A 17462-nucleotide genomic window follows, 5' to 3' on the forward strand; every position below is an offset into this window, starting at 1 on the left:
ATTTAAACTGTCCATTGGACCGCATCTAGATTAAGCAACCTTATTAAACAGCCTTGATTGTAAGTGACTCTCCATTTAAAGATTTCAATTGGTTACCGTTATTAATAGTAAATGCAATATGATTTTAACTGATTTTGTTGATCAACTTATAAATAAAAATAAGTAAACAAGAATATGCTAAATTATATATCTACAGATAAACATTTTTCCTCATTGAATTCTTCTTTTCCAGGTTTATAATCCACGACCGGTCTTCTCTTATACTTCCTCGGGTTCTGAAATATAAACCCGTTATGCAAATACCTTTTAAATAGTAAATATTAGTCGCGTCCATATATTTTAGTGATAGTTGTTCACATTACGACGCAGTCCTGAAGCCTCAATAGGTTTTTTTAATACCAAAAAAATAACTTTAACCCTGAGCAAGGTTAATGTTTCAAGGTTACTTATCCATTGCAACTCAAATGTTTGGAGCTACTTTTTGGGAATAAGGTCGGTTTAGTTTTGGGGAAAAATGGCGCAAATTCTGAAGTTTTGAAAACCACAAAGTACTATATAGTTACCTGGTAGCTAGTACTATGGTACCTATCTCTTATATATGGTTACCTGGTAGCTAGTACTATGGTACCTATCTCTTATATATGGTTTGATGTTAGGTACTTTCCCAAAGGATTTTTCCCAAATGGCAACTTCCCAAGAGTATTTTCTCAAGCACAACTTCCCAATTGTGCAATTTCTCAAGCGGAACTTCCCAGGTCTGTCCTAGCCGCCGCGCTCGGCCCCCAGTCTGTTGTAGCCGCGGCGCTCGGCCCATAGCCCATCCTAGCCGACGCGCTCGGCCCCCATTGCAGTCTACGGCTCCTCAGAGGAACTAACCTAACCTATGAGAAGTTGCCGCTTGGAAAATTGCACATTTGGGAAGTTGCCTCTTGGGAAATTGTCACTTGGGAAGTTGCCCTCGGGAAAATGCCATTTGGAGAGTACCTAAAACCATATCTTATGGTTATCTGGTAGCTAGTTTTATGGTACCTATCTCTTATATATGGTTACCTGGTAGCTATATAGAGTACTATAGTTACCTATCTCTTATCTTATGGTTACTTGGTAGCTAGTACTATAGTTACCTATCTCTTATCTATTGTTACCTGGAAGATATTACTATGGTACCTATCTCTTATATATAATTACTTGGTAGCCAGTACAATAGTTACCTATCTCTTATCTATTGTTACCTGGAATATATTACTATGGTACCTATCTCTTATATATGATTACTTAGTAGCTAGTACTATAGTTACCTATCTCTTATATATGGTTACCTGGAAGCTAGTACTATGGTAACTATCTCTTATATATGGTTACCTGGAAGCTATTACTATGGTAACTATCTCTTATATATGGTTATCTGGTAGCTAGTACTATGGTATCTATCTCTTATATTGGTTACCTGGAAGCTAGTACTATGGTAACTATGAAGATAATGATGAAGAATAGAAGGGAAACTGTGTATAATGAGATGTAGAAGACACTCAGTGATAATGCTTTCCATGGTTCTATAATAGGGTAAAGTTCTAAGCGGAAGAAAACTCGTCATTGTTTGATATTTTAACTAGAAATAAAGCAACACTTTTTTATACATTGAACCATTTAATAAGCTGCCCTCAATAAATTGACAAATTGCATTAAATCGTTTGACTTTATAGCCTTGTTACAAAAAAAAGGTTACCCCAACAGGATGAGATTTCACAGACGACGGAATATATTTTTCTGGCATCTACAGTTGTACTGTAACATTGATTTTTTTTCCTTATCAAATCAGTGAAGATACAGTATTAAAATATTTAGAAGGCCCGGTATAAACTTAAGATTGTAAAACTTAAATCGTTTAATGTTTTCATTAAAGTCTCATCCGTTTTGAGTAACCCTGTATGGTTGGTTTGTTGGCTCTCCTAGGAATAACGAACGGCGTTCTCTTGTGAATCGGGTGTGCGATTGTTGATTATCCAATTGTTCACAAATTGAGATGAAGAAGTTTTTTTATTATAACATTTTTATCACAAGAATAAATACCTAAACATGAATTTAGTTCATGAACTGTTGAATTCTTGATTGTATTAAACATTTTAGATCTAATTATCAGTGTTAAAACAATTTTTAGTCACAGATGCCAAAACTAACCTTAGGATCAAGAGCGTATACAGGGGGGGGGGGAAGGGGGAAGGTGCAAATATTTTTAGAAACAATGCTTTTTTTGCTAGTTTTGTTTAAAGGAGAGATAAAGTAGTGCTTGAACATATCAAAGAAGCCAAATGTTTTGAATTTACAGTATAAATTTGTCCCCCCCCCTAGAAGCTCCTATTGGGGTGGGGGGTGGGGGCAAATTTTTTTTTTTGGCTTTTCGCGCAAATTTCGCCCCCTAGATTTATTTCTGTATACGCCCTTGCATAGGACTGACCAGAGTACCAAACTAACCTTAGGATTGACCAGAGTACCAAACTAAACCTTAGGATTGACCAGAGTACCAAACTAACATTAGGATTGCCCAGAGTACCAAACTAAACCTTAGGATTGACCAGAATACTAAACCTTAGTATTGACCAGAATACCAAACCTTAGGATTGACCAGAATACCAAACTCAACCAGAAAATTGATCAGAATACCAAACCAAATCTTAGTATTGACCAGAATACTAAACTAATTCAGTGCAGAGCATTGACAAGAATACCAAACCAAATTCATGCATTGACCAGAAAACCAAACCCGAGGATTAGCTAGAAAACAAAACCAAACTCCAGCATTGAGGCGCAATTTCAAGTGACCCTCCATGCACAGATGGCAGTGCCTGATTCACAAAGGTACCCTTGAAACCTTTATCTGCTCAATATTGTGGGGAGATATTTCTGGGTTTTAAACGTATTTAATTCGGATAGTTCCTAAATGTTTGCCTATAGATGTAAAATTTAGTAAAACTTTTCTAAAATCATTATATTCTCTAAAAATAGTATTCCACTTGGAATTCTAAGGCATGGTTATAAAATAGATTTTTCACAAAATTTAAAAATATGCCCCTTAAATGGGGTTTAATGATAAAAAAATCACTAGTGTTAGTGAAAATGAAAAATTTGACAATCTTAATAACATGGGTATCCATTGAACCAGCTTGAAAACCTGAGTTCAAAACAATTTACAGAATTGAAAAATATTGAAAATTGGGCAAATTATGGCCAAAAATAGATTTTTTCTTTGAATAAATTTCACTATTACTAAAAAAATGTCTTTTTTGACCTTACTCAGTCAAATGTTAATATTTTTCGATTCTGTAAATTGATTTGAATTGAGAAATTCAATTCGGTTCTAATGATACCCAATTCAATAAGTATTTCAAAATTTTCATTTTCACTTATACTTTTTAAATATTAACCCCCGTTTGAGGGGCACATTTTTGATTTTTGTGAAAAATATATTTTATAAACATGACTTAATATTCCTTGTAGAATAATTTTTTCCTTCTGTAAAATTGTTTCAGAAAAAATTCACACCCTTAGACTGTGCATGTTATCTAATTCATACTTAATCAGACAAAGCATTGAAGGATACAGATGTGAATCGTGAATTTCTATCCTCTCATGGAGGGTTATTTGAATTTACGCGTACAGTCTCTTTATCAAAAGTTTCTGCTCGAAATGTAAGTTCCTAAAATGGCTTGATAACAGCGAATGCTTTGATTCGTAGGCGCAAAACATCTCAATATAAACTGAAACAATTTCTTAATAATTGACATTTATAATAATTTTATCATACTGGAAAGTAAATACAAACAAAGTTATCGAACTACTCTTTACTAAGCTGGACAGATACACAAGAAACACAAAGAACAGGGTTAACCATAAAGGTTGAGACTTCACACTTCAAAGACGATTGTACGGAATTTTAATCCTTTTTTATGCTTTCAAGGTTACTTGTAGGCCAAAGCTGGCATATTTCTGTGCTTAATCATTTATTAAGCCGTAACACGTAGAACCAAAAATCAAGATTTAAATAGTCATATTTTCAGAAATTTGGTTCGTCTTTACAGTCTCATCCTTTGTGGATAACCCTGCTCCTTTGGACTTTTATTACAAAAATTTGTACTGCAGTTTTTTGGAGGAAATAAAAAAGAGCCGCATGGATTATACATAATAATAGAGAAGAACGCACATTTTTGCGGAATTTTGTTTATCACAGTTTCGCTCAATTTTGCTTGCAGTTTGTGCGAAATTGTGCGAAAATTGATTTGCTTTTGGTATACTTCTTTTTTTTAACAAATCTGCCAAATTCCTGTAAAATCTAGGTTTTGTGAGTGAATTAATACTGAATACTATATAATGAAAGTTTCATTTTTTGACGAAAGTCTGAGCATTAAGATTTTTAAATACAAAAAAGAGGGAAGTACTTGTATTTTTCAGATAAGTTACTAGTTCTTATATAATTTTTGAGATAAGTTACTAGTTCTTATATAATTTTTGAGATAAGTTACTAGTTCTTACATCATTTTTGAGATAAGTTAGTAGTTCTTATATCATTTTTGAGATAAGTTACTAGTTCTTATATCATTTATGAGATAAGTTACTAGTTCTTATATCATTTTTGAGATAAGTTACGAGTTCTTATATCATTTTTGTCCCAGAAATTTAGTATTTTTGCCATGGAAGAAAACTTATTGTTCTTAAAAACTTAAATTAGTTTTTTCATCCACGTTTTATTTTATCCTCTCATCTTTACACGAATTCTTAATTCAATTTTGACTTCACAGCACTTTTTGTTTAATTTTTAAGTGCGAGTTTAAAAAAGTATATATTTATTCAGATATATTTATGCGATGAATCAAATACTGATTTAATTTTGTCAATTTTTACCATCTGGGATTAACATGATCTGAGCTGGGAACTTTTGAATGGTGGATATCGGGATTAAGGCTTAATCAACTCTTTTTCTTAATCTCCAGATTAACATAATCTTGCAAGATTATCTTAAAAGTGTATGAAAAACGATAAAATTAAAATTGATTTTTAATCATCTGAGAAACTGTAGCAGGCATTCAGAGAAAAGCGGGCAACCAATGAGAGAACAGAAATATTCTCATTGGAGAAAACAATTAACGGATATCCAAGGATAGAGAAAAAGAGTGGATTAAGGACTAAAATGAAAAGTTTCCAAAGTGGATATTCGGATCAAGAAGTCAGGATTAAAGTTTATCCATTCTAAAGTTTTCAGCTCTGTTCCGATAACATCTCAGTGAACCTTAATACAAAGATGAAAATCCTCGATTCACAACTGTACCCTTAAACTGATTATTTTATCTACTAACGTGACTTGCGCATTCTACAATCTACAGAATTTGTAAAACAAAACGTACAAAAGTGTGAATTGTGCATTGTCATTTTGCATGGAGTCATTTAAAGATGGAGACCTTGTTGGCCCTGGAGTCCGTAGCCACTACTAGAATAACAAATATTTGTTCTTGTGGAGAAACAGAGGTCCGTAATGTTTGGCAAAACAGTGAGATCAGGAGATATTTTTCGGTGTTGATTGTTGAAGGATAATTTCGTGTGTGCGCAACACCGCTTAGAATTCCTCTGAAAATATAACAGCTGATCGTCTTCCCCCGTTCAATCTTCCATAATTAGTGAGCCCAGCCTAAACAAGTTTAGAAAAAAAGTTAAATCTAAAGCAGTTTAAAGAAACAAAAAAATAATGTTTAGGTTTCTTTTTAAATTTTTTTTTCAGAAATAAAGTTTGTTTTAAAGTTGTTTAATTTTTAAAAAAAATTTTGCGGATTTTTTTGTTTTACTGATAGATGTTAAAAACTGGAAATTTTTTAATATCATAAATAAGGTGTGCTAATCATTGATCAATAAACTTTCATTTTTAAATTTAGAATTTTTACCTCGCTTAGACTTCTAACTATTTCTTTTGGTATAGCTCGACCTCCGTCTCCTGCAACCCCTGACCTCCGCTGCCAGACCTCAGGTTTAACTACCTCCTGCACATTATCCTCACCCTCGGCCACTGCTCGCAGAGCCTGTAATACAGGGGGTCCAACAAACATGAGAATTCAGAAAAAAGTTTGAAATATATTTGACTATGGATTATCAATACGTTCCACATAAAAAAAACGAATTCCACTAGACATAAAAGAAGGTAATAAAAATCTATGACTGACTTGTTGTATTTGATTATCTAGACCATAAAGACACAAGCTTTAAACATGTATTAGTATTATGATTGTCTATTACTAATTAAAATAAGCATTGGTATTTAGACGACATACAAATCGTTAATGATCTCTATTATTTAAGTCTGAAGTAATTAAACATGTTTAAAGTTTTAAACGTTTTCCAAAATATGTTCTTCTTTCTTGGAATTTTTAAAATTGACACAAATATTAGATATTTAGAAGGTGTTGATTCAATTTGATGAAAGTTGGACGAATTTCGTAAGATCTCCATCGAGTTTGAAGACACAAAAATAACAAACCACATTTCAAAAGTCCCAAGGCTTGTATTTTCGAAATCAACATTAAAGGGACAGACCGGCTATGTAAGGTAGTTTAACTAACTAGGTAATTAAACTGAGTATGTAGTGTTGTGGACAAATTCTTTAGGATTCATTTGAAAATTTTCCACGATGTATTATTACTGAGTTTGAACGCAAAGTCGACGTTCAAAATCTTTAATTTGGGTAGATAAAGTAATAAAAGATAAGATAAAGAATAAAGTAAAAATTATACAGTAAACTAATTGGATGGAACATATTTCTCAAAAGAACTTTGTCAATAAATCAATGCTAGAATCAGATATTTCATTTTCATTATTATATTGAGTTTCTTATTTTCTATGAATTTATTCGCAGATTTCTACAAATTCTTCAAATGTCGTCTTTTCGATAATAATTCCAGAAAATCTGCAGAAAATCTTTGTAAATAATGAGAAACTAGAATAATGAAAAATAGAAACTAATAATTGAACAAGATTACTTATTTTCGATGATAAGATAAATTTTTATTTTTTCAACCTGTTCCTAAACAACTAATTAGTTTACTGTTGTATTTTGTTAACATTTTTTGTAGTCGTTATTTGATAATTTAAAAAAAAACGTATCCACCCAAAAATATGATTTTGAACGACGACTTTTCGCTCAAACTCAGGATTTACAGATCTTTAAAATGTATTATCTGTCTCAAATGAATCCCAAAGAATTTGTCCACAACACTGCATACTCAGTTCAACTTCCTCACATAATGTATCTTATGATAAAATGTTTAAAACCTGTATTTGTTGTATTGTTATCTCATTTTTACCCTAAAAAATATTCTTATTAAGTGTTTGTACATTTTTTGGATTCAGATTTTCTTTGAAGTTTTAGCTTGCAGAGAGTTTATTTTACAGAATATTTTTTTATATTCATTGCTTACAAAGTTACAAGGACCCCAGAGTCTGAATTTAATGAATTTGAACTGCGTCGCTGAACTTCGAATCACCAGTTCAACTAGTGCGCTAGCGTAAATCTAGAAACACTGATTCAAATTTCAAGTTGAACCAGCCATATTTGAACCGAGTCTCATGTTGCGGTTCAAATTCTTTAAACCCGGCCTCAGAAAAGATGAGACTTCATAAACGGCTGAACTGATTTTATTCTTTCCTTTGCAACCTTCCCCTGAGTCGAGTAAGGTCCCACACAATGCATGTCCAACGGAGTCGTTATGGCTTGTTTGGCTTGAAATAAAAAAAGACAAGGCAAATATAGTTTAATATAGAAATAACAAACAATTTGAACTTTCAGATTGTTGAACTGACAATTATACGAAGTTATTCAAATCGGTCAAATCTCTATTCTAAAATAATAAAACCTGCGAACTGAGGCTTTTACTTCTGTATTTAGTCTTGAAAGTTCTTTTACTTTCGACTTCTTCTTCTTCTGATATCTGCAAAATAATATAGCATCGACTTTTGTCCATTTTCTTTAAGGGGGTTCAGCTGTTTGAAGTATTAAAATCTGCGAAATTTACATATTCTGTCCCTTTTAAAGCGTTTAATTATACAAATCCGGACAACGGAACTGAAAAGTATATTTTTTAAATCTTTATTTCATATATATGCATCCTCCTGGTATACACATTTATATTTTGAAATATCAAAAGTCTATCACAATATCAATTTGGGTAGATTGAAGAATTAGAGAATGTGGCGTGTAATCTGTTACTCAAAATAATCCTACCTTTTCAAATAGTTTTGGTATACTCAATCGCTTTTTGATAATTTCGGAAATTGAGCTGAGCCTTCTCTTTTCATTTATCTAAAATTGTTTTATGTTAAAATCTTTTAATTTTAAACAAGATTTCTAATTTGAAAGAAATTTTATCTTCAAAAAACAAGTTGGCAATGTAATGCAGCTTTTTTAACCATTGATAAACATATGGAATATCGGAATCTTACTTGTTTCGATGGTAGCTTATTGAAGTAGATATCAGGACAGTTCAGTAATCTAAAAGTTTTTATTATTCTTTTCATATTTAGTAAAAACAATCTTTTTCATTTCAGCCCATCGGTCAACCAAACAAACAAAAAGGCAGAAAAAAACAGAGATTACTCTTTATATGTAAAAATATATGTTATAAGTAAAACTAGATTAAACCTGATAACAAAATCCGCCTGTTCCTCGGACACTGTTCGCTTCAAATTCTAAAAGAAAAAAATTAGTTTAAAAGTCGAATATTATTACTCCTAACTCCTAAAACTCTAATTTTCTTATCCTTTTATCATTGCAACCTTCCTGCCGTCTTTTAATTGCCATTTTACATTTAAACAATGACAGTAAAATATTTCGCGTCTTGTCCATTTTATTTATTTTCTTGCAAGTATCTAAATTTGAAAATAAAATAAAATCATTTTTAAATCCAGACCAAAAAATTCTGTTCGGTCCGTTCAGCATTTTAATAATTTATTAAATAAATAAAAAGATTATTTATACCACGTTTATAAAACTAAAGCTGAGGATGAATGTGGTATATATGTTTTATATGGACCGCCTGTTTATATCTTGCATAATCCGCCCTCGTAAAAAAATAGAATTTCAATTCAAATATATTAAAATGTAATTGTATCACAATAATAATATGATTTATTTTTTGATTTAAAAAATTAAGTATTTGTAATTTTTTGAGAAAATGAATTCATCCCCTTATAGGTCGATAAAGTAACTTTTTCGCCCTGCTGTAAAATGAGTAAAATTGGATAGACCTATATATATCAATTACATTATTAATTATTGCTTTTAATGGAAACATATACTTGTTGTAATCATGAAAATACAACTAAACAAATCTTAATTACTTTGGGGTGTCGTAAAAACAATTCATAATTGTGAATATTTTTCTGAACCTTTTTATTTCAAGTATTTATCGTAGAAGAAAGTGTCGCGTTGACATTTTTTTTTCAAATAATTTTTTTCCATTAATTTTTGAGAAACTTCTTGCCTTGCGTAAAATCAAATCTTGTTCAGTCTGTTCAAACATAGTCTGAACTTCTCTTACATTCTCAGGACTGGAGTTCCGCGATTCCTCATCAGATTTACTACTAAAATCAGATTTATTTATTTAAAAAATATAGATAATTTTGAATAATCTCCTCGAGGAATTAAGTCTGTACTCTGTACCATAAACTCTAATTTTCTAATCCCTATATCTTTGCAACCCTATGTCGCAGACCTTCGATATTTCAAACTATCGATTAATTGTTGGATCAAAAAATATAAGTTTGAAATATAAAAGGTTTACTTCATCAGGTTGTACTGATATATAATATATAATACAATTTCTTTCTTGAATATATAGGATTCAGTATATATACCTATAATATCAAGGATTCAGTATATATACCTTGAATATCTTGGATTCAGTATTTACCTTGAATATCTAGGATTCAGTATATACCTTGAATATCTAGGATTCAGTACATACCTAGAATATCTAGGATTCAGTATATACCTTGAATATCTAGGATTCAGTATTTACCTTGAATATCTAGGATTCAGTAAATACCTAGAATATCTAGGATTCAGTATTTACCTTGAATATCTAGGATTCAGTATATACCTTGAATATCTAGGATTTAAATCGGTTTCCTCTACACTGTTATATTCAGCTGGATATACAGCGTACGAATCTCTGAGTTTTTATCAAATTGATCGTAGGTTTTAAAAACTTAAGATTGTTTGTGCGTTTATTTAATTTGTTTTTAAAACCAAAAAATTGATCGATCATAAACTTCCATGATTAAAAAATTTAAGTTGGGTTTTCACTTACAGCTTTATTCAGAAAATGTTTGAGTCAAAAATTAATAAAGATCATCAAATCTAAGAATTGTACCTCAAAAAAAGAAAGTTCTCACTAGAAAGTTACTCAATTAAATGTACATTTACATTTTTTTTGATAAATTATTTGAACTGATTTTATTTGATATTTTCCTCATTATATTCTTTTCTTCAGGGATAAGATCAAGGTTTATCATCCAGGATCGTTTAACTCGAACCCGACCTCGTGCTCTGAAATATTAAAGGGAGTTTATCTTGAACCCGACCTCGTGCTCTGAAATATTAAAGGTGGTTTATCTTGAACCCGACCTCGTGCTCTGAAATATTAAAGGGAGTTTATCTTGAACCCGACCTCGTGCTCTGAAATATTAAAGGGAGTTTATCTTGAACCCGACCTCGTGCTCTGAAATATTAAAGTGGAGTTTGTCTTTAACCCGACCTCGTGGTCTGAAATATTAAAGGGAGTTTATCTTCAACCAGACCTCATGCTCTGAAATATTAAAGGGAGTTTATCTTGAACCCGACCTCGTGCTCTGAAATATTAAAGGGAGTTTATCTTGAACCCTACCTCGTGCTCTGAAATATTAAAGGGAGTTTATCTCTAACCCGACCTCGTGCTCTGAAATATTAAAGGGAGTTTATCTTGAACCTGACCTCGTGCTCTGAAATATTAAAGGGAGTTTATCTTGAATATTAATGGGAGTTTATCTTGAATATTAAAGGGAGTTTATCTTGAATATTAAAGGGAATGTTGTTGTAATTTCATACGACCCTTCATTCACAACGGTTCCCTTTAAACCAAAATCTGATAAATAATGAAGAAGATTCGCTTTTCTACCACCTTGGAAACTGTTTAATTCTTATAATTTATAAGTTACTTTTAAAGAGAACCAACATTTGAAATAAATCATTGACATAAACAGAGTTTGTCACTTCATAAGTTTGTCACTGCATGAGTTTGTCACTTTATGAGTTTGCTCCTTCATAAGTTTGTCACTTTATGAGTTTGTCACTTCATGAGTTTGTCCCTTCATGAGTTTGTCCCTTCATGAGTTTGTCCCTTCATGAGTTTGTCCCTTCATGAGTTTGTCACTTCATGAGTTTGCTCCTTCATAAGTTTGTCACTTTATGAGTTTGTCACTTCATGAGTTTGTCCCTTCATGAGTTTGTTACTTCATGAGTTTGTCACTTCATGAGTTTGTCACTTCATGAGTTTTTCACTTCATGAGTTTGTCCTTTCATGAGTTTGTCCCTTCATTAGTTTGTCCCTTCATGAGTTTGTCACTTTTTAATAATTTAATTCTATCTCTATATGTAATGTACCTGCAGGCTAGTACTACAGTTATCAATATCACAAGGATGAAAAGGAAGAGAGAAGCGGTGAATAAAGTGATGTAGAAAACACTCAAAACCAAGGAGTTCCCGGGCTCTAGAGTAAAGGAAAAGTAACTATTCTATTAAAGTTACGTTAAAGGGACTGTAAGCGTAATTTCAAGATTCTATTAGTATTAAAGTTACGTTAAAGGGACTGTTAGCGTAATTTCAAGATTCTATTAGTATTAAAGTTACGTTAAAGGGACTGTTAGCGTAATTTCAAGATTCTATTAATACTAAAGTTACGTTAAAAGGACTATGAACGTAATTTCAAGATTCTATAAATATTAAAGTTACGTTAAAAGGGCTGTAAACGTAATTTCAAGATTCTATTAATATTAAAATTACGTTAAAGGGACTGTAAACGTAATTTCAAGATTCTATTAATATTAAAGCGAGGTTAAAGGGACTGTAAACGTAATTTCAAGATTCTATTAATATTATTGTTACGTTAAAGGGACTGTAAACGTAATTTCAAGATTCAAATTAATATTAAAGTTACGTTAAAGGAACTGTAAGCGTAATTACAAGATTCTATTAATATTAAAGTTACATTAAAGGAACTGTAAGTGTAATTACAAGATTCTATTTATATTAAAGTTACGTAAAAGGGACTGTAAGCGTAATTTCAAGATTCTATTAATATTAAAGTTTCGTTAAAGGGACTGTAAACGTAATTTCAAGATTCTATTAATATTAAAGCGAGGTTAAAGGGACTGTAAACGTAAATGATCCTCTATGCAAAGATGCTAATGCCGGATTCACAACGGTATGTTTGATACCTTTATTATTAAAATAGAAGATTATGTCGTTTTTCTCAGTTTCTCACTTTCTCAGTGTCTCAGTTTTTAACTCCAATATGTGTTCATGCATTAAAAAGTGCATTTTACTTTTTGTACAGAACATACAAATGAATATAATAATTTTCATAATGTTAAAAAAAATTGCTTACAGGGAATGTAACATTGAAAGGTTCAGATAGTTATAAGAAAATAGACGCGAAGCCTTTTATTACATTTGTTTGAGTTTTAAAATTGGAGGCGAAAAAGTATTTGAACATTTTGAACTGCTACTGTTCTAAAGTTTTTCTAACTTTAGTTAGTTTATCAAATTTTGTTGAGTCTGTAAACATTTGCACAAAGTTGAGGACCACAATATTAATAAAAACTTGCAGAAAAACTAGAGAATTACCAGATAAATAAAGGAGAAATTAGAACTCTGTAATAAAGAATTACCAGATAAATAAAGATTTACTAATCATTAGCTACTCTTAAATTCGTACTTTATAAAAAATTTAAACTTGAGGGATCAATGCTTGATCCCTCAATGAAAGCTATTTTAAACATCACAGCATATCGAAGAGGAATTAAATTAATCCGCGGATTCACTACAAAGACGACAAAGATTCAACTGTTTATGCTTATTCCATAGAGAATATAATATATATTAGAGAATCTCATGGTATGAATTTTTGCAGTTCCTTTCAGCCTGAAAGGGAGTTCAAAGTGTACAAATCATGTAAATGTTCACAAATTATATGCAGTAGAGTACATTAATACAGTATGTTCCCTAGACTATTCATTTCAATTTCGAATTTTTTAAAGTTGTTAAATAAACTTTATAAAATGAATTAGGTGAATAAAAAACATCATTTGATTTATAGTTATAACGGAAAATCATCGTTTGTAAAGTGAAATGCATAGAGTCCATGTGAAATGATCATTGGTCAACTAAGAAACCAGCCTATTTCATAATTTGGTTTTCTATTAACATTAATTTTATATTTTATATAAAATGATATTCCAGGACCCAAAAGGTTATATAGCATAAATATATGAAGTACTCCTGCAGTATGGAAACAGTACAACAAAATGGCCGTTTTACACTTTTTTCTAGTAAATTCCTCTCTAATATATATTCTATTCTCTTTGGCTTATTCAGGTTGTATAATAAGTGGGGTTACTCTCGATGCGCTCCAATGTACGGAAAATGTCGTCTCCTAAGATAGATAGATAAAAACCTCATATGACGTCACTGATTATAGCGATAGTTAAGTCATATGAGGTTTTTATCTACCTTGGGAGACGAAATTCTCTTTACATTGGAGAGCATCGAGAGTAACCAACCTTTGCAACCTTCTGTTTATTACTGTATGTACTGTACATTGACTTTAGAAGATCAAAGTACCATTCATCTATTAAAAATGCAGATATTTTTCATGATCATAATTTTCTGATCCATATATTATTGCAACCTGGTGCTGTAAGCCTTTCAAATTAAAACTTTTTGATCAAACAGAATTCATACTGTTACTTGTCAACTTCTTTTTTATAGTGTTACTTGTCAACTTCTATTCTTGGTGTTACTTGTCAACTTCTATTACTTTTTATCAACAATTTTACCTTGACATGTATCTAACACTTGAACTGTGGAATTATTTATAAATCGTAACATATCAGATCTGAAAAAAATTGATTCATTGCCACAAACTCTGATTTTCTAATCCATATAACTTTGCAACCTTATATTCATCTTAGATATGTCAAACTTTGAATTCTGTGAGATCAAATAATCTAGGTTTGAAATATCGAAGGTATACACCATCAGGTTGCAAAGATATAGGGATTAGAAAATTCGAGATTGTGACAAAGACTTTCTATGCTTAAGATGTTTCTTATTTTGTTGTTGTTGCAATTTAGGAAATCTCTGAAAATCATCACTGCGAACCAAGATGTGCACTGCAGCTCTCACGCAGAAAATCGAGAAGAATTCTTTGCTAATTTCTTCTTGTAGCTTAAGCTAGAACCAATGGCGTTTAAATTTTCTAAATGTACAGATCTAGGGCTGCAAAATTTATAATTTTGTGTTTTATAAAATTCCTCAATTCTCACTAATAAAAGAAATTTTAATTTTTGAACAAAGTCTGAATTTCCAGAAATGTGTTTTTATCTTTCAAAACATGATCACAAATATTTCAGAAGCTGACTACCGACTGTGGAGTGTAAATTATTAATTAATTTAGTCTGAGTACATATAAGCAGAGTTGTAAAACTTTATAATCCCAAGATAGGAAATCCAGAAATAGTTTTAGTTTAAATCACTAACAATAATCGTGGAAAATGAATGTAGATGACACACATAAATAAAAAGCAATATAATTATAAATGACATAAAAATCGTTAAAAGCAGAACGGTTTAATTGTGTAAAGCTGATTTTTACACAAAAACAAAACAGTCCATTTCTGTTTAGAAAGTATTGATTATTTTTACATACTTTGATCAGATTTATTACATTTATTATATTTATTACAGAAAAAATGTTGCACTTATAATAATACAATTTGTGTCGTCATTCAGACAGGATGTAATGCAAGGTTACCCACAAAATAAAAGACTTAAAAAAGAGAGCTAGCGTACAGATCCTTTAAAGTCTTCCATACCCAACAAAATTTGGGTTTTTTCATTTAATTTTTCCACAAATAATAAATTGAAAAGGGTAAAATCTAACGGAAAATTAATCTTTAGAGTGGGACGTTTTTTGAGTTGTATGTCTCGTTTCTTGAGTCTCATCCTTTCTTGTGGGTAAACCTATATAATTGATTTTATTTTACAAATATTTGTTGCTTTTTTAATATAAATTATATAACTCTTTGTTGGAAAAAAAATTTATCATTTTAAGCTGCCCTAAGAGGACATTTACAAAATATAAATGTTTCCCGAGCTCAGGGGCTTACAATTTTTTGAAACATTAAAGCGCCCGAGTTTTTAAATGCATTGTCAAGAATCAAATTATTAAGGGAATTTAATTTATTGTGCTGTAAATAAGGACATATGTAGATATGTTTATCGTCAAAGGTCGAAAATCTAACTTCTGTAGTCAAAACTGTTGTGAAAAGTATATCGGTTTCAAACTGACCATCCCATTGATTTAATACCTCTTCAATATTCCGTTTTTTAATTCATTCTTCAGAATAAAATTAATGAAGAATTGAGCTGTAAATACATCTGAAGTCAACACAATTTTGTGCGGGAAAAAAAACGGCATCAAACCGGTATCAAACAATCATCTTCTTCTTTTGCTGACCTTCCCAAATGATTTAATACCTCTTCAATATTCCGGCGTTCATACCCTGCAGGGATAACTTTTATTAAGAGATCGAGCATTGAATTTAAAAATACCAATTGTGTGGAGTAATTCGAGGTCAAACACTTCACACAAACGTTTGGACTTCTGATAACATTTTCTGAAGTTCTGAAGTCCATCGTTCGAAGGGCAAATTGAATAAAGCTAATAAAGGTTTGTTTCTCAATAATTATTCATTTTCTGATTTAATCTGTCCCTTGATGTTTTAAAGAAAGAAAATTAAATTTAATAATATTTCAACATTTTGTCCTTCGCTTTCTTGTGGTCCATTTATAACAGGAAACTTTAATAAATTGCCCTTTTCAAACCAGAGAAATATTCCTTTAGAAATCCTCCCTCCCTCCCTACCCTCCCTCCCTCCCTACCCTCCTCCCTCCCGGTCTCTCCCTCCCTTTCCGACCTCGCATCCATCAAATCATGCTTTCTAACACCGTATGTATAGTGTATGAAGGACTGAATTCGGAATCGTCCTATATAGAACATAAATAAAACTAAATCTATATAATAAGACAAGACATTCGTACATATATATATGTTGCGTATAGCCGGCCAAACGGCTGGACCGTATAGGCTGAAATTTTTGTGGACACTCATGGGTGGCGGGGGTGTTATAGGCAAAAACAAATTCGACATTTTTTCAAAAATTTTTTCAAACTTTATTTTTTTCAATTTTGGGCCCTTCAGCTATTAAAAACTATTTCGCTAATTACTTAGTAATGAAAATATTAATGAAAAACATGGAGAACATGAACAATGTTAAACTTTGAACATTGTTAAAAAAGTATCAAGGAGTTCCCTGATGAGCAATGGCGGGTTTCCGATGAAATATGTTTTCGGTGAAATACAGAGTTCTTCAATAATGTATTAGGAATTTTCCAGAGGCATCTTGCCGAGGGCGACTTCCCAAGGGACAATTTCCCAAGTGGCAGCTTCCTGAAGGTTATTAAGTAGTCCCTATGAGGCATCGTAGGCTTTAATGGAGGAGGGGGGGGCGAGCACTGCGCCTAGGATGGGCATGAGAGGGCTGGGAATTACACAGCTAGGAATTGCCACTGGGAAAAATACCCTAGGGAAGTTGCTTAGGCAAATCCATCGGGAAAGTACCTGACTTAACCCTATCTCTGCTGGGGTACTTGCAAACCAGGATATGCTGGGGGGGGGGGTCAATTTGACCCCCCTCTAAATCCCATGTTTTATGTCCAAATATAACAAATGATACATCATTAGAAAGCTCTTGTGCTCTACTTTAGAATATGCAAAAAAATTTGCAAATTTGCAAAAATTGAATTTTTTATCGCAAAAACTAAATCCCATGTTTGATGTCCAAATATGACAAATGATACATCATTGGAAAGCTCTTGTGCTCTACTTTAGAATCTGCAAAAAAAAATTGCAAATTTGCAAAAATTAAATTTTTTATCGCAAAATACAGTTATATAGTAAAAATGTTTGCAAAAAGAATTTGTCCAAAAAATGAAAAAATATACATTTTTGAAAAGCCATTGACCAAGCCATTTCAAATATGCAAAAAATCTTAAATGACCTAATTTTTAATCATGAAAAACTAAAAATGTGAAAATTTTCTTTGACAGG

The 17462-nt window shown here is 31.6% G+C and overlaps 1 protein-coding gene and 2 long non-coding RNA genes across 3 annotated transcripts; all 3 read right to left on the reverse strand.

The window, feature by feature from the left end:
- Window positions 1-209: 209 nt before the first annotated feature.
- LOC111701965 (uncharacterized) lies at window positions 210-2159 on the reverse strand. The gene is made up of 3 exons (XR_002765316.1): window positions 2071-2159; window positions 1448-1553; window positions 210-275 (listed from the first exon to the last, which is right to left on the reverse strand). It is a non-coding gene; the product is annotated as an uncharacterized LOC111701965 (long non-coding RNA).
- Window positions 2160-5210: 3051 nt separating this feature from the next.
- On the reverse strand, window positions 5211-10201 carry LOC111702231 (uncharacterized). The gene is made up of 9 exons (XM_023473853.1): window positions 10134-10201; window positions 9516-9615; window positions 8675-8721; window positions 8476-8524; window positions 8258-8335; window positions 7890-7964; window positions 7309-7341; window positions 5928-6062; window positions 5211-5677 (listed from the first exon to the last, which is right to left on the reverse strand). The coding sequence occupies exons 2-9, from the start codon at window positions 9552-9554 to the stop codon at window positions 5606-5608; spliced, it is 528 nt and encodes a 175-aa protein (XP_023329621.1). The 5' UTR covers window positions 9555-9615; window positions 10134-10201; the 3' UTR covers window positions 5211-5605.
- A 303-nt stretch (window positions 10202-10504) lies between these two features.
- LOC111701742 (uncharacterized) lies at window positions 10505-14188 on the reverse strand. Its single transcript, XR_002765261.1, has 3 exons — window positions 14128-14188; window positions 11675-11780; window positions 10505-10582 (listed from the first exon to the last, which is right to left on the reverse strand). It is a non-coding gene; the product is annotated as an uncharacterized LOC111701742 (long non-coding RNA).
- Window positions 14189-17462: the final 3274 nt, after the last annotated feature.

The sequence above is a fragment of the Eurytemora carolleeae genome, unplaced genomic scaffold, assembly GCF_000591075.1.
Source record: "Eurytemora carolleeae unplaced genomic scaffold, Eaff_2.0 scaffold23, whole genome shotgun sequence".
Classification (NCBI taxonomy): domain Eukaryota; kingdom Metazoa; phylum Arthropoda; class Copepoda; order Calanoida; family Temoridae; genus Eurytemora; species Eurytemora carolleeae.